We start from the raw sequence: 24,078 nt of genomic DNA on the forward strand, positions 1-24,078 counted from the left end.
AGACGTCTTATGCTCAACTGTGATGCTTTGCTTCATGTGTAGTTCAGTGCTGATAATACTGTAAACTATGAAGTCAAAGCACACTCTGCTTAACCGTGTACGTGATGATATCATTTTGAATTACCCAAACCATTGTTTTTGTTTTATTTTTGTATTATGCTCTGTAAAAAATATATATATATATATTGCCGCATATTGGAGCATGCATAGCACATATTGATATTGGCCCATTTTAGCCAGTTGATTTATCACTCAAGCTCTAAGCTATGGTCTTCATATAATATCATCAAATACCTTTCTAAAACAGTTCAAGGAAAAACAACGTTCAGTGTTAAATACTAATGTGACGGTCTAATTCAGGACGAAAGTAATGCATTATAAGTAAAACATAATTGAGGAACAATTAAATAGACCTTGGAAAACATTGAAGGAAAGGGTTTGAACATTTAACAGATAATGTCACATTATCACATGGTTAAATTACACATTATACATATATTTTATCATGTGTCTTTGAGTGTCCATAGATTATGTTAGGGTGTATTGTATTCTAATGCGTTAGAATTAGCTGGGTGCACACACAGACTGTATGCATGAAACCTATAACTGAGTGAATGTCACCAGTTCGAGAGTTTTATGAGCTTCTCAATTCACGATTAAAATTCAATTTCCTTGCTCCAAAAGCGTGCTGTTGAGGAGTTTAATGCTCTTAACAAACAATGTGTTTAATTTTCAGGGTTTAGAGCCTCCCGTCCATTTGTCCCCTGCACTTTTAAATCTGCCAGCCCGTCTGGACTGTCCCCTTTGTCTCCTCATATTGTTAGACTCGTGCCATCTGCTCCGTGTTATTATAGGCGGCTTTAGATTTAAAGTAGCACAACTTATGCTGCTCCCTTTCGCCCGGACTTTTAGTCTCAATAACTCCCCAAACAAAGTCCAGCATGTTCTTCTTCTCAATCTGAGTGGCACCTACAGTTTGAGTGTTTTCTTACATTACATGGTCCCTTATTATCCGGAGTCTGTTTCAACATAACGGTGTATGGTTGCCTGGTGACGTCAGCGTCCCAGCAAGAGAGTCCCATTTTTTGGTGGACTGGGAAAGGCTGTGGAAATATATCAAGCAGGATGCTTTTCCCTCTCAGTCCAACAAACCGCTCAAACTTCTGTGCAGGAGGCTCGACCTGATGTAAAAGGTGTACTGGACTATGTTTCGAAGAGCGGTGGTGTTAAAGAGAGCAGACGATGAAAACGTGGACTCCGGAGCAGAAACTGCCGAGTGAGTCAACTGTTGTCTCCGCGTTAGCTCCAGGCTAACGTTAGCTAGCACTACTTCGCCTTTTTTCTCTGTAGCCACAATGGAAATTTATTTCGTACAAGACAATTGACTGTGAGGGGGCTGACATTCAAAACTCGCAACTTTACTTTTGTTTTACACCATTAGCGTGTTACTGTTAGTGTTCATAAATGTTTAAAACTTTGTGGTATTTCCTAATAAATTAGCTTTATTCGCTTATGTTAGCTTGCAACAGATAATGTGTTGTCATGGTGACCAAAGCGAAGGGCAGGTTTCCAAACCAACCACCACAAGATGGAGACAGATTTTTGAGTTTTCTCCAGCAAATACAAACTTTAAAAAAGTGTGTAAAGTTACCAGTAACCAGTGAAGTGCTTTTTATTTTGTGTGTTTTTCAGGTCTGACTGCAGCAGGATGTCATCATCTGGCAGTAAGTGTCCCCTCACACGCACGGAAATGAAAGATTAATCCCTGTGTACAATTGTATTCAGAAAAGCATAACACAAATTATCATTAATTAATCCCTAATATGAGGGAAGTATCAAACAACCAAATCCTACAGTTCCCATAATGCATTTTGATTAACTTTAGAGTCGCTCAGCCTTTTAACCTGTCTGTCAAACTCCACCGATGCCACTGATGTTTTCTGAAGGTGCAGCCATCCAAGCCCCTTGCCTTGAAAACTCCTGTTTTGAGCCTTTGTATTATGCAAATCATTATGCAAAACAGTGTAGGAAAGGTTTCAGTTTCTGGTATAGTAGTTGTGATGAGAAATGCGAGAATAGTGACTTCAGTTCTTGAAACACAACTTTATAATGTGTCATGTATCTCTTCAAAAAAAGGAAACGTGATAGCTGTTTTGAAAACATGAATCATACTCCCCATGACAAGCAAACTGATCTTGATGGGTTAAATCAGCAGAGTAAACCTTAAGTACGTAGACATTTGCTATGGCTTAAGCTACAATATGATGTCTATAGTGATGCCTGGTTTTAACATTTTCATGTTTGCATGTGCTTGTACACTTACATGTTTTTTTAACCACAGTTGAGCTCATGACCAGTTGGGTGAGGCAGCGGCAGCAGCAGCAGCAGCTCCTGCTAATGAACTTGCATCTGCTGGCCAACCCCGGAGACTCACTGCTGCTGCAGCACACCCTGGATCGCCTTCTCCGCTGGCTCTGTCCAAGCCTCCGTATCTTCCATGTGTCAGAGAGGGCTGCCCCATACAGAAGTTACACCCGCCTCTGTCCTGTGGCAGGTAAAGATCCCTACTTTGTGGTCATGCATTTGATATACAAACATCTTGTTATACAGTCAGGTATTTCATTAGTAGGGATACAACATACATGTACATTTAACTTTATCACATACTCGTACATACGTATATTCTCTCTATGAAAAGAGGTAAATAATTTCCAGATGTGAGAAGAACACGTTTACAGAATTTGAGAGCCTTTCCATTCATGGCAACAACCCCCTCAAATGTTGCACTCTTAACTGAATACTACATTTAATATGTGTAGAATGTAAACTTACCTTTCCACAACAACCTTCCCTTGCTAGAATTGCATCTGTTTTTATTTAAGGTTGATGGTGAATAAATCTTTGCCAAACATGTTTCAGGCTTCCCTTCTGTGGCCATCACATTCTTCCTCCATGAGGCGTATGGAGAGGAGCGAATCCTCAAAGTGCTGGACTTCTTCCAGCGTCCTCCCTGGCAGTACCACCACACTGAGAGCTGTGGCAGACGGACCGGAGGCATCCACATTACCTCGAGCAGCTCTCCCACCAATGCCCTGCTGCGGCCCTACCTCCTGCCCAGCAGAGACTTCTATAGTTTGGGTGCAGGGATGCCTGTGTGGGGGGTTCGACCGGTGCACTGTGGAGGAGAAATACTGCGTGTGACGCTGTACAGTGGATATGATAACTACGAGGATGCCGTGAGGCTCTATGAGACAGTTCTGCAGCGACAGGCAGAGGAGCAGAAGACGGGCTTCTGCTGGTTCACTCTCCACACAGGTACAGCTTTGAAGTTTTGCCCTTTGAACTTAACAGTGTTTGTATTTTTAAGCACGAAAAATGTAACACATTCCTATAAACAAGTCCAGCTTTAAGCCGTACACCTTTTTAGTTTAATAAGAAGGAAGGCAAATAGTCAGTGAAGTGAGATTAATTAATTTGTTTCCAATGCATATCTACATCCGGACACATTATCTTAACATCATGAATCAGCTAACTAAAGAAGCGGTTTTGTTCCACACAGCACACATTCACCACACATGCAATACTTTTTACTTCTCAACCAAAAAACAAGACTGTTTCACTTCCCCTCCCCACGCAGAGCCCGGGCTGTGCCTGCAGCTGGCTTTAAAGCAGTTGTCACCAGGGGTTCGGGTGGAGCCATGCAGTTCTGCGGTGCTGCAGTTTAGTGTGGAAGAAATCGGACAGCTAGTTCCTCTGTTGCCCAACCCCTGTACCCCCATCAGCTCTACACGCTGGCAGACAGAAGACCTAGATGGCAACAAAGTTCTCTTCCAGGTAAGTGCAGCTTAAAATACACCTCATCTCCTAGTTCTATCCTGTCTAAAATAAGTGATGACGTTTTGGTAAAAAAGTTGTCAAATGTTTAAAATGAGCACACACTCTATGTTGCCTGATGCCTAATGTTGTAAGCATGATTGCTCTATTTTATTTAGCTGCACAGTAACTTTAGCTCTTTAGATAATTGTAAATGGGGGAAAAGTATCTTTGACTTATGTCAGATTAAATTATGAGGTTTGTTGAACAACAGTGGTTGTGTCAGTCTCCAGTAGTCCGCTGGAATGTGTACTCTCTAATCATCTCATAAAATACAGAGTCCAAAGAACAGGATCTGTGTTCATATTCTGCTAAAATGTTATTTGTAGAACAGGAAAGTTTGTACTCAATACGTAGCTTGCAAAGTCCCTCAGTAGCTTTAGTAGAGTTTGCTTTGGATGGAAGCTACAGTTGTTGGTGAAATACAGGAATGTTAATGTTTATGTTTTGTCATGTTTTAGGTGAGAGTCTGATTGATTTAAGATGATTTAACACAAGATTGATTTAAGTAGAAGCTTTTCTTCCATTCATTAATATCTCATTAAACAGAGAGACCTAAATAAAAAAACCCAACACACTCACAGGTATTATGTGTTATTTTAAAGTACCTGATGGTGTCCAAACTTCAGTGTAATTAAAACAGATTAGATTAGAGCATTGTTTCTTGCATCTTGATGTGAAATAATCAAACATCTGAGTTTAACTGTGAAATATTTTTTGAAGACAAAGTATGGCAAGATCGTGAGGTGTGAGGATCTAAGGATTATTGTGGCTATTCATGTGAAGCAAGACGTTCAACAAAAGGAGAGGAAAACACTTACTGTGATAATGAAACCAAAATGGCATGTGGTTGCCACCTTAAAGATGTCACAACAGCCATATGTCAGATGCGTGTATGTTAATTCTGTCAAAGTTACTTATCTTGCTTAAATCTCTCTAGTCCGGGTGTTAATCATAATCCGGCTCCTCCTGTCCTTCTGTGCTGCAGGTGAAAACCCCAGCTCAACCTCAGCAACCTCTGACCTGTGCTTTCCCCCTGACCTGCCCCAGCGTGTCCCCTCGAGGAATGCAGCTCAGGAGCTCAGTACAGGGCCACAGCCTGTCGCCCTGCGGCCTCCCAACACCTCTGCCCTGGCAGACACACAGGCAAGGTAAGTACACAGAAGGGGGAGCTGTGTTAAGATGCAGTAGTCAGCTATAGCTACAGTGTGTTAACTGTGCTGCATGTATGAGTTTGTGCCCATGAGCCCTTTTTTTGGTCCCAATTTTCCCCTGCCAGTACATAAGATGTGTACATAAGATATTATTAGACAAAGCCCTTCTTTTTCATATAGAAAATTATGAAGATATTTAATCAGATGAAATCATCAGTGCCATCTGCAAATCATCGGACCCTCAGCACAGATAAAACAGATTTTAAGTGTCTACTTGACTGTGCCTGACATGTCTTTATTTGACGATAGGACACAGGCCGCGCAGTGACCCTCTCCTGGAGAAGCTTCATGGAGGAGGTGGAGGAGCAGAGAGCCTGGGATCAGGAAGCTGCTGCAGCACCCCTCCAGGCAGCTCTTGTTACTCATCCCAGCGCAGCAGCCCCTCAACCACCAATCACCCTGAGTCTCCTCTGCGCCCGTCCATCACCCGCTCTCTCTCCCATCTCCTTCTGGAGGAGGAGGAGGAGGGGGAGCCAGAGACCAATGTAGACACGGGAGCCCCTGTCTCTTCTCTCTCTGACACTGCAGTCCCAAAAATCGCTCGCTCTTCCTCCATGGACTTTTTGATAAATCTTAGTTCTGAGAGACCCGCAGCTGTTGGGGCTTCGGCTGGTGAGGGTCTGGCCAAGGAGCTGATTGAATGTCTGCCACGGACAGACATACACCCTCAGGGCTCCTCAAAGACATGGAGCTCTGCTGGTGGTACAATTGCCGATAGGCAGAGCTGTGGCAGCAGGACTAAGGCTGCAGGACAGAGTCCCTCCAAAGGGCTTATTGTGGAGAACAGAACTACTGCAGAGCTGCTGTCAGCACGCACAAACAATGAGGAGCCAGTCGATGAGTTCTTCATCTAAATCCCTGTTTCTATTTCACTTTCTGTGTAATATGTGTGGTTTGGCTGGTGATCAGTCGAAACTGAACAACTTCCCCTCAGTCGTTTGTGGTAAAAGTCACACGTTCTGTAAATTTACATAATATACAGAACAATTGTCCTTATCCTACTCAGATCGTACAACAAAGAGGAACCACGTCATTGATATTTTAAGTAATAATTTTGTTGTTAAATGTCTTTTCACCAAACTAATCATTTGTGCAGCTATTGTGCTACAGTGCATCCCCGTGGAAAGGCAAACATGAGGGAAGTGCTCTGTATGAGGAGTTACTGTCAGAAAATAGTGCCACTTAATCAGCTAGGGTGTTTACTTTTTGATTGCCTTTGAAACAGATGAAGATGATCTCAGCGTGAAGTCACTCTAATGTCGCTATTGATCGTGATGAGAAATCAGATTTAGTCTGCAAAGTGCAAATCTGTCAGTCTGGGATCAGGTGGGAAACCAGGCTTTACATAGTAAAAGTACAGCCCAGTGGCTTTTGATTTCTTTTGTTTAAATGCACTTCAGATGATCCTTGTTTTAGTATTTGTGCGTTAAAAGACATGGCCAATTTACTGTACTGAAATTGTTTTTTTTTCCTCAAATAGTCTAGAGTTAACAGAATTTCTTAATTACCACTTGAAGAAAACATTTGGACTTGAAAATAGTGTGTTTAATATATATATTTTAAAACTAATCAAGCTACAAGTGTATAAGGTGTCTCAAACAGCCCATGTGTGTCCTGATCCAGAGGCCTTCGGAAATGTTCATTACTGAAAGGCTGCAGTGAGCCGAGGGATCAGAGGACAGATTAACAAGTGCATCATGTTTAAGGCTGATCTGTGACAGATTTTTTCACAGTGCTTTTGACAGGACTGATTAGAATAATTACGTAAGAAACATGTAATATGTTTTAATGACCAAACTGTATTCTAGACTCGTCTCTTCTGCTATAACTGAATCTGTGTTTACTTTGGCGTTATGACCAGTGCTTCATCCAATGCGTTTAAGGTTAGTTAATAAACAGTATGAGCGGCTTTTGGTGGGCTGCTCATGAAGCATCTGTAGGTGTGCATTTCAGCTTGGAGGTGTCAGTGTGTTCAACTGTTTACTGGAAAAAGGCATTACTGGACAAAAATGCCAGATTTCTCTGTCAGGAAGCAACAACCGTTGCAGAGATGCAGAGAAATGTCTGAAGGCTAAATATGAAAAGATGAATGATTAAAACATCTCTCAGTTGTGGGCAAGTTATAACTGTGTGTGTTCACTGCTATTGTCAACATGAATTAGCTGTAGGATCAGTGTACTCGATAGTGAGCGGAGTATTCAATGAGTGAGAGATGACTGATGTTTCCCTGAAGTAAAACCACAGTTGTAAAACTACCGTTATATTTTGCCTTCAGGGTAGAAACCAGACGAAACCTTATTTTTAGTTGAATCTTGAAACACTTTAGGTGACAGTTGAATCATTTTCCTCCACAACTGTTTCTTTAAATGCATCACTGTAATGACACAGCTGTGATAACATTTACTGCTCATCTGCTGTCATGATACGTGAATCACCCATCGCTCCCCTGCTCTTTATGATGCACTCATCATGTCCAAAAAGTTGGACGTTTGGTTAACTTCCTCATTTATAGATGTGAATCAGAGAGAACTGAGAGTACTATAGCAAGCAATTATTAGGGAACGCACAATCACAGGTCGAAGTAAGTAACAGTTATTTATACAATATATTACATATGTCAGTGACACTGCAGAAGGGATGATATATATATACATGTCATTTGGTTTTTCTATCATGGTGTAAACACTATGTGAGAGAATAAGATGGTTTTAAGCATACTTTTAACCTGCGCAGTCTTATTGTTATCTAAACTGTATTAATGAGGCTTTTACATCTATTAACAGTAATATTAATTGCTCTGCAGTATAAATACTAAAGGTGTTTTAAAATATATAAACCAAGTTTGTTCATTTTTGTTGAATCCCTTCATGGCAGGAGTTTTCCTAGCTCGGCTCCTTTGGAAACATAAAAGCAATGTTGCTGAAAAATGTTACAGCACCTTTATATTGCATTTTACATTGCCACATTGCACTTTACTAAAGCTTACAGCTCCCTCTGCTGGTCAAAGGATGTTGTTGCTCTGAGGAGCATTGCTGCAGCCAGCCCATTTCAGGTCTTTGGCCCACTGGCCCTCCCTGGTGACCCGCACCTTCACTGGGTCAAACCTCCAGAAGCGCTGTTCTCTGAACAGGTAGAGGCGTCCATCTGGGCGGGTCAGCGCCCCGTTAGTCCCCTGTGGCACACCGTTCCAGTCCGTCAGCCGGCGGGGGTAGTAGGGCTCTTGATGCAGGGTTTTGAGGTTAAGCACAGAGTAGCGGGAGCCCTTGAAGAGCACCATGTGACCCAGAGGAGCGTAGAAGAAGGCGCAGTCAGGGTGGCGAGGCAGACCCAATTCGCTGTTCGTCCTGGGGAAGCCGGGGTCCAGCGCGCTGCCGGTGTAGCGCCACATCCGCTTCCCTGCACACCAGGAGAACAGGATTTAACATTAGGCATGACACAATACTGCTGACTAGCCACCCTTATTCAGCTTTAGAAAATAATAGATTTCTATCCAAATACGTGTAATAAGCTATGCTCTTTTGAAACCATGAATAGCTATTTCTGAAGACTAAAGACAGACAACATCTAGATAACACTGTCAGTTTTTAAGCAGATAAGTCAAACTTGGCAATAACTTCAAGTTATTAGTCTGAAGCACAAAGGTGAGGGGACGATAACACCACTGCTTAGGCTTCAGTGCAGTAGAGTCTTTAAATAGCACTTTCCCATATAAAAGGCTCAATAGAATCTATTTTGGGAGCTTTAACAGTTATGTGAAGTTAGGCAGTAGGTTAGGGAATGTCTTTAAAAGGAGATGCGAGCCGCCCATTGAAGCGGTACCTTTGAAAAAATACCACTTGGAGTCCAGCGGGGAGAAAGCAGCAGCTTCGATGGCCGGAGGGAGATCAGACCAACGCTGACGGAGAGGTAGCGGGCCGCTCACACCTTCTGCAGCTGATACTGTCCAGTACACACTGCCCCGAAACACCAGGACCGTCTCATTCTGGTCTGGATGCACACAAGAAAAAAACACAAGAGACAATATTCAGGAAACAGTTTTGTAGTTTTAAATCCAGTAACTATAGTCATGAAGGTGTGGCTCTTTGTCATACCCCCAATAATATTTCATGTGGAACTCACCCATAGTGATGGCATCAAAGACGCCCTGGCAGTAGAGAGGCTGCCCTGCGGTCTGAGGCTCATTGTGAAGCTCTGTGAACTCCCACTCCTGCAGCGTGGCGTGCAGAACCTGGCCGGGCAGCCGCACAGGGAGGTCGCCTAAAGGCTTACCTGAGAGCGAAAATCAAAACAAGACAATGAACTATCAGAGAAGGCCATGACAGATGAAACCAGCTGCTGTCTGAATCACATGGAGCAGGTTGTTTTCTGTGCATCTCTACATGAATAATTGGGTTTTACAGAGAGCATTGGGGGAAAGATTTTACTGGAGCACACCAGTGTGATTCTCATGCATGGTAAAAGCAGTTATGTATTTTCTAAATTACACAGCATGGGAACAAATGGAAAGACAAACAGTGCTTGCTTCTCCAAAAACAGGACTTGCTTAATGTTAACATTTAAATTGTCCTTTACAGGATGTGGCCGGGTAGATGTATACAGATGGAGGACTTTTTACTGCAAAGGAAATAAACAAAGGACTCTAGATGGAGTGCTCACTGGAGCCTTTACCAAGTTGTAGAGTCCATCTAAACGAGACAGACTCCTGACACAAGAGATCTAAAGAATAAAAGGAACATTCAAAGCACAAAAGGGAGAAAGCTTAACATACTTGGCATAAAGAGTGTAAGAGGATGTTTTAGACGTTATTACAGCCATTTTTATTTGTTTGCAAGGAGCTAAACAAACATTTGTATAGGAGGTGGATAAAATCTGCTCACCCAAGAACTGGAGGAAGCAGCCGGAGAAATAGATATACACACACCACAGTGGGGTGAAAAGCGTGTGTGTGTGTGTGTGTGTGTGTGTGTGTGTGTGTGTGGTAAGATAAGGATGTATGACTTCACTCTGTTTACATTCAGCACTGGTGGAAGAAGTATATCTGTAACTCAAGAACAAACCAGCACAATGTAAAAACAAAACTCCACTTAAAGTAAAAGTGCTGCATTTAAAATTGTATTGGTTATATAACTATTATTTGCACCCATAGTCTTAAAAGTAAAAGTACTAGTTTCGCAGGATGATGTTATTTTTAGTTGGTTGAATCAAAATGCATCATATTTTATAAGGTTATCAAATGTTTTGTACTTTGAAACGGAATCTGCAAATTTACTATTAACTCAGGAATCACTTTTTCCAGTAAGGACAATTTAAACTGGATTTAATGTTGTTTTGAAAATACTAGAATAAAGTCAAAGTATTTTGCTCAAGCATTGTACTCGAATAGTTACTTTCTGACACAAACATTAATATACAGGAGAATATACAGTATTTACTGTGCAAAAGCTAGTAGTCCATGGGCCAACACCCAAAATTGAACATATCGGTACCATCTGGGTGGGCAAATTCTAGTTGTGATTTTTTAATTCCTATACATCCCTAGATTATGTTTTGATATGATAGGCCTTGCCGACTGGTAGCTTATTAGTGGTTATCACCTCTTAAAGTAATGGACTGCTGTCAAAATCAGGAAAGTGCCTTCACTTGAAATCATCTTTATTTATATCCTCTCCCTGGACTTCTGGCCATCTATAGATACTTGTAATAAGCTCCTCAGTACTGTACAGTAACAATAACTAATAAACAGATATTTAAGCTACCTTTGGCAGATTTACAGGTATCAATTTTTTCCTAATCCCTAATTTAATTAGTGTAGAGCCAAACTATTTTGCTTTAAAATGAAAAAATGAACATTTGTTTGTTATTTTTGTTGCTTACTGAATTATTTTAATAGTTAACACATGCATTGTTTGTTGCAGGCCATCCAAAATTGTTTGGGTTGAGATATATACTGCCCGTCAGCTGCCCTATTCACAGCAGTCACTAGCTAGGCCAGCTCTGAATTTGAATAAAACACAAGATACTTTTGCCCTAATGATAAGGTTAAGCACTCAGTGAAGACACCCCTCCCCTTGTGCCCTCATCCCTTACTTATAATACTTATAATTAACCTACATGGCCCTTAGTCGTCACCGCGACCCAAGCAGCATTGCCAACCTGTTCATACGAGCTCCAGGTATTAACAACGCTGATACTACAGTAGTGTTTTAAACACAAAAGAGAAAAATAGAGAGAAGGATAGAGGGAGGTGTGTTAGAAAGAAGACGGGGAAGGCAGAGCCAAGGTGAGGTGCCCTGTCCGGGGCTAGCACTCACCCCCGCCGGATCGGGCTGTACGCTCTACCTCCCCCTACTCCCTCACTTTCATGAGGGAAGAGAGGAGAGAAGAGACAGGGGATTAAAGCTAGGGAAGGGGGTAACCCTAACCCAAGCCGGTACTACCTACCCTACCACATGGCTTTTAACTGCCCCCACAACTCAAACTTGTAGTTAAATGGACAGCCAGAGCCTGCACATCAACAGGGTTACCAAGTGGGCACCTCCCTTCACCAGTGTTTCATCGAGTTCGGCCCACAACACCTCAGGGAGGCTCAACAGTTGCTATCAAATCCTTATGTAAACAATGCAACTATTCCTGGTGTCAGTGTTATATATGAAGAAAGAACGGGATAGAGTAAGGATTATTTTTAGATTTGTTTTGGCCCCCAACTGGCTTTATTTCTGCTCATCCAAATCCACCGACTTGTTCGAACTGCTTCGTCTGACATCTCCTTTACTGCCTTTCACAGACTCTGTCCACACACCCCCAGGTCTCCCAGTAATGAGATAGTTGATCTTGCTATGAACCCTCAACATCCCACTTCTACAGGACAAACCTTAACCTTCCATCCTCGCTGTTCAGTTTCTGCTGCCAAATCTGCATATCGAAGCTTTTTTCCTTTCATACGCTGCCTCCACTGAGTCCTCCCAGGGCACCGTCAGTTCAATAAAATAAACTCTCCTCTGACTCGCAGACCATAACACTGTGTCAGGCCTCAAGATAGAGCAAACTATCTCCTGTGGAAAAACAAGTCTTACTCCAAGTTAGCACCCTTTAGCTGGCCTGACTCTACTCTGTTTAAACCCCTACCTCCTATATATATGAGATTTTTTGTTAAAAAAACATTATGCATGTACAGTGGAAAATCAGCAAAGCGATAAGAGGTACAAGCGGCAAAGCGATAAGAGGTACAGCTTTGTCCACAGGGGGCGCCAAAATCAACACAAACTGAAGGTTCCTCACAGGAGTTTTAAGTCAAATTAGCAATAGGACTTTACTTGTGTTATTACAATGTGGTATTACTCTTACTGAAGTAAATATGAATTCTTCTTCCGTCTCTGCTGTAATTGTATTTTAAGGCAGAATCACCACAAGCCTGTGCTTTAATATAAGATACTGTTTAGTTCTTGTCTCAGAGCAATCAGAGGATGTCAGGAGCTTTAGGGACCGACTGACTGACAGACATATTTAGGCTGCCTCTCATCTGCTTCTTATCAGATCACAATACCAGCACAAAGAATGGTTCACACACACACACACACACACACACACACACACACACACACACACACTGCCTAAAGCTCATATCTTTGAGCAGATGTAGCGTTTTCACTGTGCCGGCAGTCCTGTCAGTTGCGGTTCTTGTCCATGTCTGTCTCTGAGGCTGTTTGACATTTACGTGGGAGAAGCTGCAGTCTGAAGAAATTACTGCCATAGGGGGGAAAGCAGGTTGATAAGAAGGCTGAAAGAAGCACGCTGCGCTTTGCTGAACTCAACCTGAACTGCAACGAAAGAGCCCTGGATAACTTTCAGTGAAGAAAGTTATTTGGGTGCAAATGTTCCTTAGCACTATCTATGGTTATATAAAGGTTGCATTAAGTGCAGTGGTTATTGAGTTGACTGAGCTAAAAATGTAACTGCGTGGTTGGCTGAAGCAGCAGGGTGGTCAGTTGTGTTGTGTGGATTCAGAGTAAGAAAAGGAGGCCCCTGAGGAGTAAAGGCTGGCACATACCATTTTAGGAAGCTGAGGTCAGGATATCTCCTAAGGCCGAGCAGATGGGACTCCACAGATGTTAAACAGAAAAGGAGGAATATGCCTGCAAGCTTCTGCTGGGCTGAATCTCAAGTTCAGAGTTGGAATATACAAAGGATTGTGAGACTGTCCTGCAGCTATGCAAGCATTCCTGCAGAAAGCTTCACTGCAGCTGTTTTTACACCTTTTTTTCTGGGTCAAAGCAGAGGTGCTAATTTCAAGCACAGTATGCATCCAAGCACAACTTCATCACTATAGAGGGTCAAGTAGGTGCAGAGGCTAGTTGTAGTGCAAGTTTAGAAAGACACATTCTGTGCAAAGTGCTGCTCGGTTTCTTAGCAGCAGGAGAACAAACACACAAGCAATGAAAGAACTCTGCACGTGTGCAAACCTGCCTCACACACGCCAGGAGGGGCAACACATTCTCAGTAAACAGACACAGTTGTATTTTTCATGGACGTATGTAATGCTCCCACGCTGCAATCTACCACAACAAAACTCCCAGGTAAACACTGAGTTGAGCTCAGAGAGGTTGATGTAATAAGACACAAAGAGACAGCAGTGTGTTGTTGAGTGAAAACCAGGCCTGCTGCCAATGTGTGTGCATGTGTGTGGGTGAGTGTTTAAGAGTTATTTTGACGTTCACACCACCTCTGCTGCCCTCCATCTAAACCTACTTCTCCCAGCAGCTGAGAGGCCACAGAGCTGAACCTCATAGAACAGACTCCTCTAGATTAGATGTTTGCCAAGAATACAACTAAAAGTGACTCCAAAACATCCTCTCTTTTCTGTTCTATACAACAAACATTTTAGTTTTACAAATAATGCTGCCATATCCTTTGATCGCATTCATAGCAGTGAGCTTTATTTGCTGTTCTACTTCTTATTCTGTGTTTACAGCTGGAGGCCTCCAGAGCTGCCTCTCCAGCCTGTTCACAGCTCAGTGCCATGACTCCAGATTTAATGGGCAGCAGAGCAAAAATGACTCTACTTATGCGTTTCCTCAAAGGCGTAACAAGTCAGTAATTCATGTAATGGGCTCAGAGGGTTTTAATAGCGACCTAATTTTACCATCGTTAGCTGCCTGGAGGCCAGACAGTGAGACATTTGTCATCTGTCCTCTAAAGGGCCTTTCCCCCTCAACCTTTCAGGCTTCAAACCTGAGGAGAAAGTGGTAAAAATATCTGTGTGTGTCCCGGGAAGGTGCTACGTCTAACACCCCGTCTGACCTTGGGACCACACACTTCCCTTTTCACACAGAAAACTGCTCCATTGGATCGCTGTTAAGCTTAATTTGGCGTCTTGGAAATGTAGCATCATCTCACCGTACAGCTGCTGCACTGCGATGATGTCGTCCCAGCTCAGCACCAGGCTGCGGCCCAGTTTCCTGTAGTACGGCGACATCAGGGCGTGACGGACGGGCGAGTGCTCCAGTCCCAGAGTGTGTCCGATCTCGTGGGCGGTCACCATGAACAGGTTGTGACCCTTATGTCCGTTTAGCGTCCACCTCTCCGCCATGTCGAAGTGGGCTTCCCCGCGGCGAGGCAGGAAGGCGTGAGCCAGAGTTCCTCCTGCAAGCCAAAGAGGAGGGAAACAGAGGCTGAGTGTCGTCCAATTGTCATATATGGGGGCAAAATAAGTGCAAACATCTTTTACCTGGAAAAAAATGCCCCAATATTCAAAATATATTTACACTATAGCAAGGTTCATGTTAAGAAGTGGAACACATGTATTGTTTTATTCTGTTTAAGCTTCATATTGTACAGTGTATATCTCATAATATTGTCTTGTTGTCACTATTATCTCAATCTGTTTTAATCACATCAATCTAGTGACAGTGTATAAATAAACAGTGGCAGTTGTTAAGCTTTATTTGTTCAAGAAGTGAGACCTGAGAGCAACCACACTGAATAAAACTATGGATCAGAGTGATAGGTCAGTAAATGACTTCAGTCAACACGTGGTGGTCCCTGACCTGGTCCATCAAAGGCATTACTGGCCCCGTCGTTGTGGTCTCCCTCATAAAAGGCCAGCCGGATGTCTGCGGGACCTTCAGAGGCCTCCTGGAACACCAGGCCCGACACGTTGCTCCACAGCTGGAAGGCAGCGCGCACCGCCAGCCGCACCGAGGCCGCAGACAGGTGGCGAGGCCAGTTCACTATTTGGTAGGTCAGATGGCGTTTGTACCACTTCTCAGCTGGTGAGCACACACAGAGATAGAGAGAGGAGAAGAGATGTGAGACCACATGCGTTGTGATGTTCACAATCATATTGATCACAAACTTACAGCGAGTGCAGCTGTGTAGATCAATAACCAGAAAACCAAAGAAGAAATCTGGCAGTTTTCTAGTGAGGAAGAATATTTCATCTATTCCTCTGGAAAACATACTTTAAAAATTGAAGTTGGGACATTATTTTTCTGACAGATATACAAAAATCCAGCTACAAAGAGTATTAAGTAAATAAAGAAATCATTTTTTAAAAAGAATCATAAAAGATAAACCATTAACTTCCTGGAAATCACTTTTTTTCACCTTAAACATTTTTTAACCCTCATATTGATTGGCTTCATTAAAAAGATGTTCAAATATTCATCATAATTTTGCTTATTTTGTTTCCTTTTTTTTCCAAGTATTATTTTTTTCCTTGAAGTACCAACACACCACAGAGGGCAGGAAGGCTGGACGGCACCACTGGATAAGCACAGCTGAAGGCATGAATCCCTTCAAAAAAAGATGTATCTATGGCAACAAGGGCACACCCATGAGTGAATCTGCTTCAATATAATGTCATTTACTTGAGAGCCCTACAACTTATTTAGCCTATTTTAAAAAATGAAAATATAGAGAGATTTTGTCATTTGTTTTTATCCAACCAATCTATCTGTCTGTGTGCAACCCGATGAATTCAAGCCTGTTATTTTTATTAGTTGTGTTATTGCCTTTTTAGGTGCTTTAACCAGGTTTCACAAACAATTTATATTACACAACATACTGGAGAAGCTGTGTATTTACATGTTGTGTATCTGTATTATAAATTAGGATGCCAGATATTAAATGTGTTGTTTGAAGAGCCTCTCCACCTCCTACAGTCAGAGCCAAAATGATAGGATGTAAACCATGTTAGCTTCCAGCTGGATAAACTAACAAGCACTCTGAGCACATGTTTCAGCTAAACAGTTTACTTCAACACGTGTCTGTGGTTTCTCAGCTTAGATGTAATTACATGTCGCACACTTCAGAATCTCACATTTGTATGGGCATAGAGAGATGAAGGGGTTAAAATCAGCCGTTCTTTGATATAGAACATGCTAGGATTACAATGGAGCTATCTGGAGACAAAGCAAACATAACACACAAGACACCCACGAGCTTTAAACACACATTCACAACAAGCAGACAGGAAACCGTCATTAGATAATATGAACCTTGTGGGAGAGGCAGCTGGATACGCTGGACGCTCTGATTGTCCAGTGGACAGAGCTCGAGAACACATTTTAAATGAGAAAAAAAGAGAGTTGTTGAGTTGGCTGTGATTATCTTCAAATTAATTCCTCAAACATGTCTTAACTCAAGGCACAAAAAGGGAGTTAAATCCAGTGTTCAAGGTTTTGAGTCTCTCTGACACACATACTGTAATAAGGCAACCATCTGCTCAGGTGCAGTGGTACTCACTCTGACAAAATGAGGGTGTTGCCCTTCACAAGTATTCGTACTTGTATTGGTAAGAGGGGTTGAGGAGGTTAGACACAGGATGAGTGCTGGGATCAAATCAAAAGGACGTAGCCACTGTATCAGTAAATTACTTTAGATGACTTTCCATGAGGGGTTTATACATTTACACATACTTTTACATTTGAGGCTCACTTGAGTGGCAACAAAACTCAAGCACGCTTACAGTTGTCAAAATATTTAAAGATGTGGTCGATGAATGTTTGCCCGACACGGAGGCCAAATGTGAGTGGGAGGTCTGCATGCACTCCTGCATTACACACTTGTGCTTTATAACAGAGAGGAGTCTGAGGACCTGTGGGTTATTTTAATGCCATTTGTGCTGTTAAGTAATACAGCTGAGAGTAATGTGAAAGATGAGAGCGATAAACTAGAATTATGTGCTACATACTGTAACCGCCTTGAGAGCTCAATAGCACCCTGGAGAAAGGCAATATCTGGATATCTGGAGCCATTAAGACACGCGTTTGGCAATGATATAAGTGTGTGTTCCTGTTTGTGTGAACACAAACTGAATTTGTGCTTTGGCAGCAACGGAACACAAATCTTAGCGTACACTTGATCCTTAACATTTTAAGAATGACAGAAATATTAGATAGTACACTCAGAGTGGAAGCAAACTGTATGGGAGTTAATAATGTTGAACGCACACCCAGTTTTTCCCAACCCAGCTTCATTTTTCATTCCCAAATGAACAATATGCAACAGGCTTGTTACCACATGATCCATGTGGATGTGTACTCTCACCACAACTCAGGCGCCTTCTCTCCATCCCAGACTGCCGCAGAGTAAGAGGTCCCAGAGGACGGTAAAAAAGCCAGGAAGTCAGATACACAAGACATTCCCCAACTTCCCTTATGGAAGCAATTAGCATGATGCCCTCTATTTCAGCAGTGTGGGGAGGGTGGGTTATCTCGGACATTATGCAGTGACTGAGATCAGCTGATAGCCAAAGTTATTGTTTGTGGAGGTGCAGAACGTATGTTGTGTATTTTTGTTACTGGTGTCAACTTGGTAACCCCTTAATGTGTCCTAGGCTCACAGTCAGTGTTTAAGCATGCTAATATTTGCTAACCCCAACCTTAATTAGCACTAACCACAAAGCACAGCTGAGGCTAAAGGGAATACCATTGATTTTGCAGGTAGTTGGTCATATACCGGAGTATTGGACAAAATTCGAGGTTGACCTGATGATGGCGCTACGTTTAAAGCTAGGGTCACTGAAACTTGTTCAGACAAAAAAACAAACAAAGAAGTCAACCTGATGGTGAGGCTTCGGAAAAACTGAGGATCAGCAGAGTAATAGAGATATATCCTCTGGGGAGCATAAATGTCCGTACAACATTTTGTGACGGCTAATGATCGACTTAAGTCTGGACCAACGTGGTGAATTGACCCAACTGAGATGGGTATCCATACAGCTGCTTTGCTAATGTGGCTAAAATTTCTGATCACGATTTTCCAGAAACAATGGCGTTGTCACATGACTTGTTTTCTCACACCAAAAGCCAACAGCAAATGACCAATTACCAATTTGTATTTTCTCTCAGTAACTGAACTAACTAATCAAGCAATTGTTGCATTTCTAGTGAGAAAGGCCAATCTCTGCAATCTGTTACAATTGTGTAAAATTTGTGTATTTTGGTGCAAAAGGCCCTTAAGTGGTTAACAATTTCCTGGGCTGTGCACAAATCATATGTGCACACGTCTGAAACACACACACACACACACCTATCACACTTATAGCACTTATCTTGGATATGGGTGGTGGAATGTCAGCTCTGTTAATATCAGTGGGAACCACTAGAGTCCAACTCAAGTCAAGGTCTGCTTCTCTGTTTTCAGTTTCCAGGAAGCTCAAAGGCAGCCATGTTCACACCAAACAAAATCACAACACACTACAGCTGAAAGGAAACGAACAGGCTGACTCATCTGCAGGCTGCTGTAGCCTGCAGGCTGGGATCAGCTCAAATAGTTAAGCATTAAGTTAAACTGACTATTGGTACAATAAGAGTAGAGAAAAGTTTAAAATTACAGGTGTAGATGGACTGATGAAGGAAAAATGATTACTAGTTAAACTTAACATTCAAAGCATTGATACAAAAAGTTAACTGTATTAAGATATCATGTTAAAATCACATTTATGCTAAGAACTGCAAACATCAGCATTCTAACATGTAAAAAATAACCATGTTTAGCATATTAGCATGCTAATGTTTGCTAATTAGCACTAAATGCAAAGCACAGCAGAGGCTGATGGAAGTGTGATCAGATTTTTAATTATCTGTTAAGTGTTGGACAAAACTGAATGTTGACCTGTAAGAAACAGATTATTTTGTCTTATATTTCCTTTATTTTCCTGTGGCATCAGGCTCAGAGTGGGACTCGGATGTTTGTAGTATAAATGTAGGGTAACTGCTTCCCAATTAATGATACCCTGAAAATACAATGGATAGGGGAAATCTGAGGGATGTTGGGCCATATTTAAAGCTAAAACAACATATTTAATAACACATTAGATACAACTAACATTAGTGTTCAACCACTAGCTCGCTAACATTACGTTAGCTAACACATCGATTCCTAAGGATTTATGCCTTCCTATTTTATCGTGTAACACTACTTAACAATATTTCAAGCTTTCAGTTACTTCCTAGCAAGCGGTAATATCTAGTAAGTAGCTGAATGCTAACGCTAAGCTAAAGGGCTATCAAAAATGTTGTTTTAGCTTGAAATATGGTCAGTTTTCCCTCCCGATTTTCACTATACGACTTGCAACCTGGAACACAGCAGTATGAAATATAACAGCATTTGAGATTCCCATCCTGAGCGTACATGAGAGAAAAATGGCTGCTGTGTGAAAATGATCATATGATATAAACATATGATATGTCTACAAAGATCTTCCAGAAACAAAACTGCTGTAATTGTGTGACAGAGTAAACAAATGTTTGAGGACAAGGCTGTGGTTACACTGTCTAACACAATTAAGTTATTACATTGGGTCTGTGGATATAAGAAGCCAGATCTGAAAGAAGTCTGGCCTGAGGGTGTAAACGTATCTGCCATTAACGCTACTCTTAGTGTAATAATACAGCTACCTGTCACATGAGTCATGTCTGCGACTAGAGTAATGACAGTGAGTTGTTTTCTTCATCAAGAACAGGCTGTAATCCATCCAAACATCAGTCACACAGCAAGATATCCACTCATTTAGCAGGTAGGATATCTGGCCTTTTAGATAGCCAGCCAGTCGGGCAAACAGCGTAATCCAGTCAGTCAGTTATGGATGTGTTTACCAGAGGGAACATGTCAGGTACTGACATGAAGAGGCAGCGGCAAACATCAGCCGCCGCTGCATTCCCTGAACATTAGCCAACCTCGTCAGTCACACGAAGGAATGCAGAGGCTCCACACATCCAGAGGCTCGAGGCAGCGAGCTGCTGCTGCTGCTGCTGCTGCTCATTCACAAAGGAGCGACGAATGAGAGAGGCAAAGAGAGGCAGCGACAACAAAACAGATGAAAACATGAATCATCTTGAAACTTAAAAGGGGTCGTATGTAATACGCCTGTGTACTGAATTTCCACCAAATTTCAATGAACTAATGAGTATTCTTTTTAAATATTGTATTGACGAAAAATGTACTAACCTCAGTTCAGTGGCCTGAGGCGTTCATCTTAATAGATAATGCTCCTTGTAGGGTAAAAATAAAACTATTGCAGTTAAAAGACTTAAAAAACTCATGGAGAATGGGCATGTTTAGTAGAGGGAAGAAATTACACTTCAGGATAATTCTCCAGGATTTTCTCTAAAGTACCCTAATCTAGAAGGGAAGGACCTTGTGCTCAATTACTTCATGCAGTCTGCAAGACATTTGGCAGAGCTCAGCTGCACTTTTGACCACCGTTAAACACTTTAAATCCTGCAGTCTTTAGCCAGTCCAAATTGCAGTGATCTGCTTACCATTGAATGCTTTCATAACTGTGTGTTTAGCAGAAAATCAGAAAGAGAATTTGGGGCAAGAATCTAAGTGACTGCGCTGGTCAAAACTGCAGTATTTGTAGGGCTGAACTGGAGCTGGAGCAAATCATATATTGCTGCTACTCAGGGAACATCTCCCAAATCATTTAACAAACTGAGTAAATATCTACCTGTTTTAGGTCTTTTTGTCTCGAGGGTTTCTCAGCACACAGAGCTGTAACTCCAAAATTAAAGATTAAATAGTTTATGGTGCCAACAGACATTGACGTTTTCACCCAGCAAAGTCCAAGTAAAAGAAACATACAGGCTTGTGTAATTGCAGCTTTAAACTGGTATAACCCAGGCTGACGCGTGCAACATCAGACACTCCACCAGCTTTAATTACACCCCTCAGCTCTGTTTAGTGCTTTAGTTTACTGGGCCGGACCCTCCCAGTTAACTGTTGCCTCTTTATGACCAGTCCACAACAGGACACAGACAACCTCCACGCACAAGGCAGTGAATGACATCACAGCATACTGAAACACAGAAACACACATACGATAATTGCTAACATGATACCTTTAACAGCAGAGCGCCTCCTGCGACTTCTGACAGCAGCACCCTTTCCAGTGAAGATGGCGTTCACCCTCTGAGCCCAGATCTGCTGGCTGCCTTCATCTGACACCCCACAGCGAGGCTCGGCCATCTGCCTCAGGGTGGCGCTGTCCAGCTCACCTGTGACAGGAAGTCGGGACAACCGCTGGAAGTCACTGCAGAGAGAGAGGAAATGTATGCATGATGATTTATTCCTGAACAGCCAGGTGGGTTTTCAATCCACTGTCATTAAGACATATTGGCACTGTGAGTGGTTCTGTTTCTCAAAACATGGAAGAAGACCCTGGAAAGAAGGCCCAGAAGGTTCACAAAGTAAATTATTTTCAACTATTTATCATTAAAATGTGTCAAGTATACAAGTATAAAGATTTGACTTTGTCATGTCAAAGACCATTGCTTTAAACCAGCATCAGTGGGATCCAGATCTACCAGATTAAGCCAAATGGCAAGTGTTTTTATCCTCACTCCATGAGATGATCATGTTGACACCAACTAACGCTCAGTCCAAGCAGAGCCCTTCAGTTTGCATGACAGTACAGTAAGTATCAGGGCCAGAGGGCGAGGTCTCTGACATTCCTGGATGGTTCAGGCAGGGTTCAGCAGAGGTGAGGGTGTGTTTTACTGCCCTGCACTGACGTTCAACCCTGGAGGCTCGTCCCGCCCAGAGCTCCCCCTGATGAACACTCTCATTGTGATGAAAAAATACATTTCTGTGATGAAGCTTCTGTCCTAAAGTAAAAGATGTAATAGAAGAACCACCTACCAGATAGCGGACTGCATCTCAGCTGCATTGTGGATGTGGTTCTCCTCATGGAGGTAGCCGTACTTTTCCAGAAAACCCTGCAATTGTTACACGTTAATTCTGCTTCAGTTACGAACCCAATAAACACATCACACAGAAAACTGCTTTAACCGATCAGTTTTACAAGTGCTTAAAAATGTGCTTGTGTTTTGAAAAAAAGTATCTACTTTTCATAATAACAGTTTGGTAAATCCCCAGATTCCTATACCTGCCTGTGAGGCAACATAAGACATCATAAAAGTGTTGATAGTTTTTATTAGTACTGTAGCTGTTGTAGATCTACAAGCAGGATGTACAGATATAGACCACCCATGGGAGAGAGAAACCCCTGGGGTGTCCCTGAAATAGTTATAGTCATTATTTTGGGAGAATTTCATGCGAACACACAAGCCAAGAATAGTTCTGAAGTTTATAGCCTGTGAAATACAGTAAAAATGAACCAACTGGGGAGATGACAACAGCTGTTGTTGCATTGTGGTTTGAGATTAGCCATGTTGATGGTTTAATATGAGGATCTCTGAGGCACAGCCAGTCATGTGTATGTAACAGGTTTCATGTTCAGACAACAGCAGGCGCAGCTTTGATTACAGATGTGGTGAAGGTGGGATGGAAATTAAAATTGAGGAGTTGACAGATGTGCTTCAGCAAACAGGAATGTGCAAAAAAATGTCCCTTTGTCCCATTAGAGGCACTGAAACATGCCAGAGGGCAATGGTAAAGTTTTGGACACACAAATATTTGTATTTCCCTTTACAAGAGGGCTCGGTCTCCTTTAAATGTCACCATATGCAGCTGAAATGGCTAACATGGTCTTCAGTGTCACTATATGGTGACATTAACTGTTATTATAGAAAGTAATCATCCAGCAGTATTTGCTTGACTTAACTTGTCATCTGTACTTAGGTAAGTATTTCTTAAAACAGATTCTGAAACATTCTTTTTACAAAAGGAAAATAAATGGGCACCTTATCATTTTAAAGGACATAACACAAACTTCAACCCTACCGTTATTTCCCTCTGCTGTACAGAGATGAAAAACTAGCCCACAAACTTAGTATGCACATTATAAAGTTAAAATTGCCATTACAGCTAACAAATATATGTGTAGTTTTTATATATGGGGTTGTACATGACAGGCGTTTTTATTACATAAACAAAAGTAATGATCTGATCAATTAGACTGTACAGTATATCAATTACATATATAGAGATCTTTAACTCCAACATAAGAGGCTTATTTGGGAATAAAGACGTTTAGAAATAGTACGGTCTTTAATCACCCACATTACACATTTATAAACGTTTAATACTTTATATTTAACCGTTTTACAACTATTTCCATTTACAATAGCTTCTGTTTTTGAATCCTTGAATATTCACATTTTATGGATGCCTCCTTTTAAGTCTTTAAAAAGCGGCCGTTGTTTAACTTAATGAGGAAAAGTCGTTTACACTGTTAACTGATGTAATACACAGTAGCCCTGAAGTCACCTGGCATTACTTATCAAACACTTAAGTCGCTAATCCCTGACAGGACGGAGTACCTCGGGGTCCAGGACCAGCGGGGACTCTCCGGCAGTCTGAGCCGTGAGCAGGGTGCTCACTGTCAGGATCCAGGCTGCCGTCATGCCGCGTGCAGCTCCACACCGGCCCGGAGGTCTGCGGCTCATTCTGGGACAACCACCAGATCAACACGTCGCTCCTTTCATGGCGCATTTCTGCTCCTCCAACAGTGTTCTCATCATTGTTGTTTTTTCCTGGCTGTCAGTGAGTGAGAGCATGCTGCTGCTCGCCTTACATCTACATCCCT

General features: G+C 42.0%; 2 protein-coding genes across 2 annotated transcripts; one reads left to right on the top strand and one right to left on the bottom strand.

Annotated features, from left to right (window-relative positions):
- Positions 1-1,205: 1,205 nt before the first annotated feature.
- On the top strand, positions 1,206-7,370 carry LOC138597372 (protein FAM124B). Its single transcript, XM_069668967.1, has 7 exons — positions 1,206-1,276; positions 1,693-1,724; positions 2,342-2,554; positions 2,920-3,315; positions 3,638-3,834; positions 4,862-5,024; positions 5,337-7,370. The coding sequence occupies exons 1-7, from the start codon at positions 1,206-1,208 to the stop codon at positions 5,939-5,941; spliced, it is 1,677 nt and encodes a 558-aa protein (XP_069525068.1). The 3' UTR covers positions 5,942-7,370.
- mmp28 (matrix metallopeptidase 28) lies at positions 5,252-24,067 on the bottom strand. The gene is made up of 8 exons (XM_069668968.1): positions 23,813-24,067; positions 22,230-22,306; positions 21,431-21,621; positions 15,131-15,352; positions 14,481-14,726; positions 9,207-9,356; positions 8,907-9,074; positions 5,252-8,483 (listed from the first exon to the last, which is right to left on the bottom strand). The coding sequence occupies exons 1-8, from the start codon at positions 23,936-23,938 to the stop codon at positions 8,089-8,091; spliced, it is 1,575 nt and encodes a 524-aa protein (XP_069525069.1). The 5' UTR covers positions 23,939-24,067; the 3' UTR covers positions 5,252-8,088.
- Positions 24,068-24,078: the final 11 nt, after the last annotated feature.

Source organism: Semicossyphus pulcher, unplaced genomic scaffold, assembly GCF_022749685.1.
Source record: "Semicossyphus pulcher isolate SPU_LCO1_2020_fin unplaced genomic scaffold, fSemPul1.0.p SCAF_19, whole genome shotgun sequence".
NCBI lineage: Eukaryota > Metazoa > Chordata > Actinopteri > Labriformes > Labridae > Semicossyphus > Semicossyphus pulcher.

What these genes read in the sequence shown, in the direction of transcription:
- LOC138597372 (XM_069668967.1), top strand. Translation starts at nt 1,206, where the DNA reads ATGTTTCGAAGAGCGGTGGTGTTAAAGAGAGCAGACGATGAAAACGTG. An exon ending in CTGGTTCACTCTCCACACAG is followed by an intron (nt 3,316 to 3,637) that starts GTACAGCTTTGA and finishes CTCCCCACGCAG; the next exon opens with AGCCCGGGCTGTGCCTGCAG. An exon ending in GCAACAAAGTTCTCTTCCAG is followed by an intron (nt 3,835 to 4,861) that starts GTAAGTGCAGCT and finishes TCTGTGCTGCAG; the next exon opens with GTGAAAACCCCAGCTCAACC.
- mmp28 (XM_069668968.1), bottom strand. Translation starts at nt 23,938, where the DNA reads ATGAGCCGCAGACCTCCGGGCCGGTGTGGAGCTGCACGCGGCATGACG. An exon ending in GAGATGCAGTCCGCTATCTG is followed by an intron (nt 21,622 to 22,229) that starts GTAGGTGGTTCT and finishes CTCTCTCTGCAG; the next exon opens with TGACTTCCAGCGGTTGTCCC. An exon ending in CAAGTGGTATTTTTTCAAAG is followed by an intron (nt 8,484 to 8,906) that starts GTACCGCTTCAA and finishes CCTGGTGTGCAG; the next exon opens with GGAAGCGGATGTGGCGCTAC.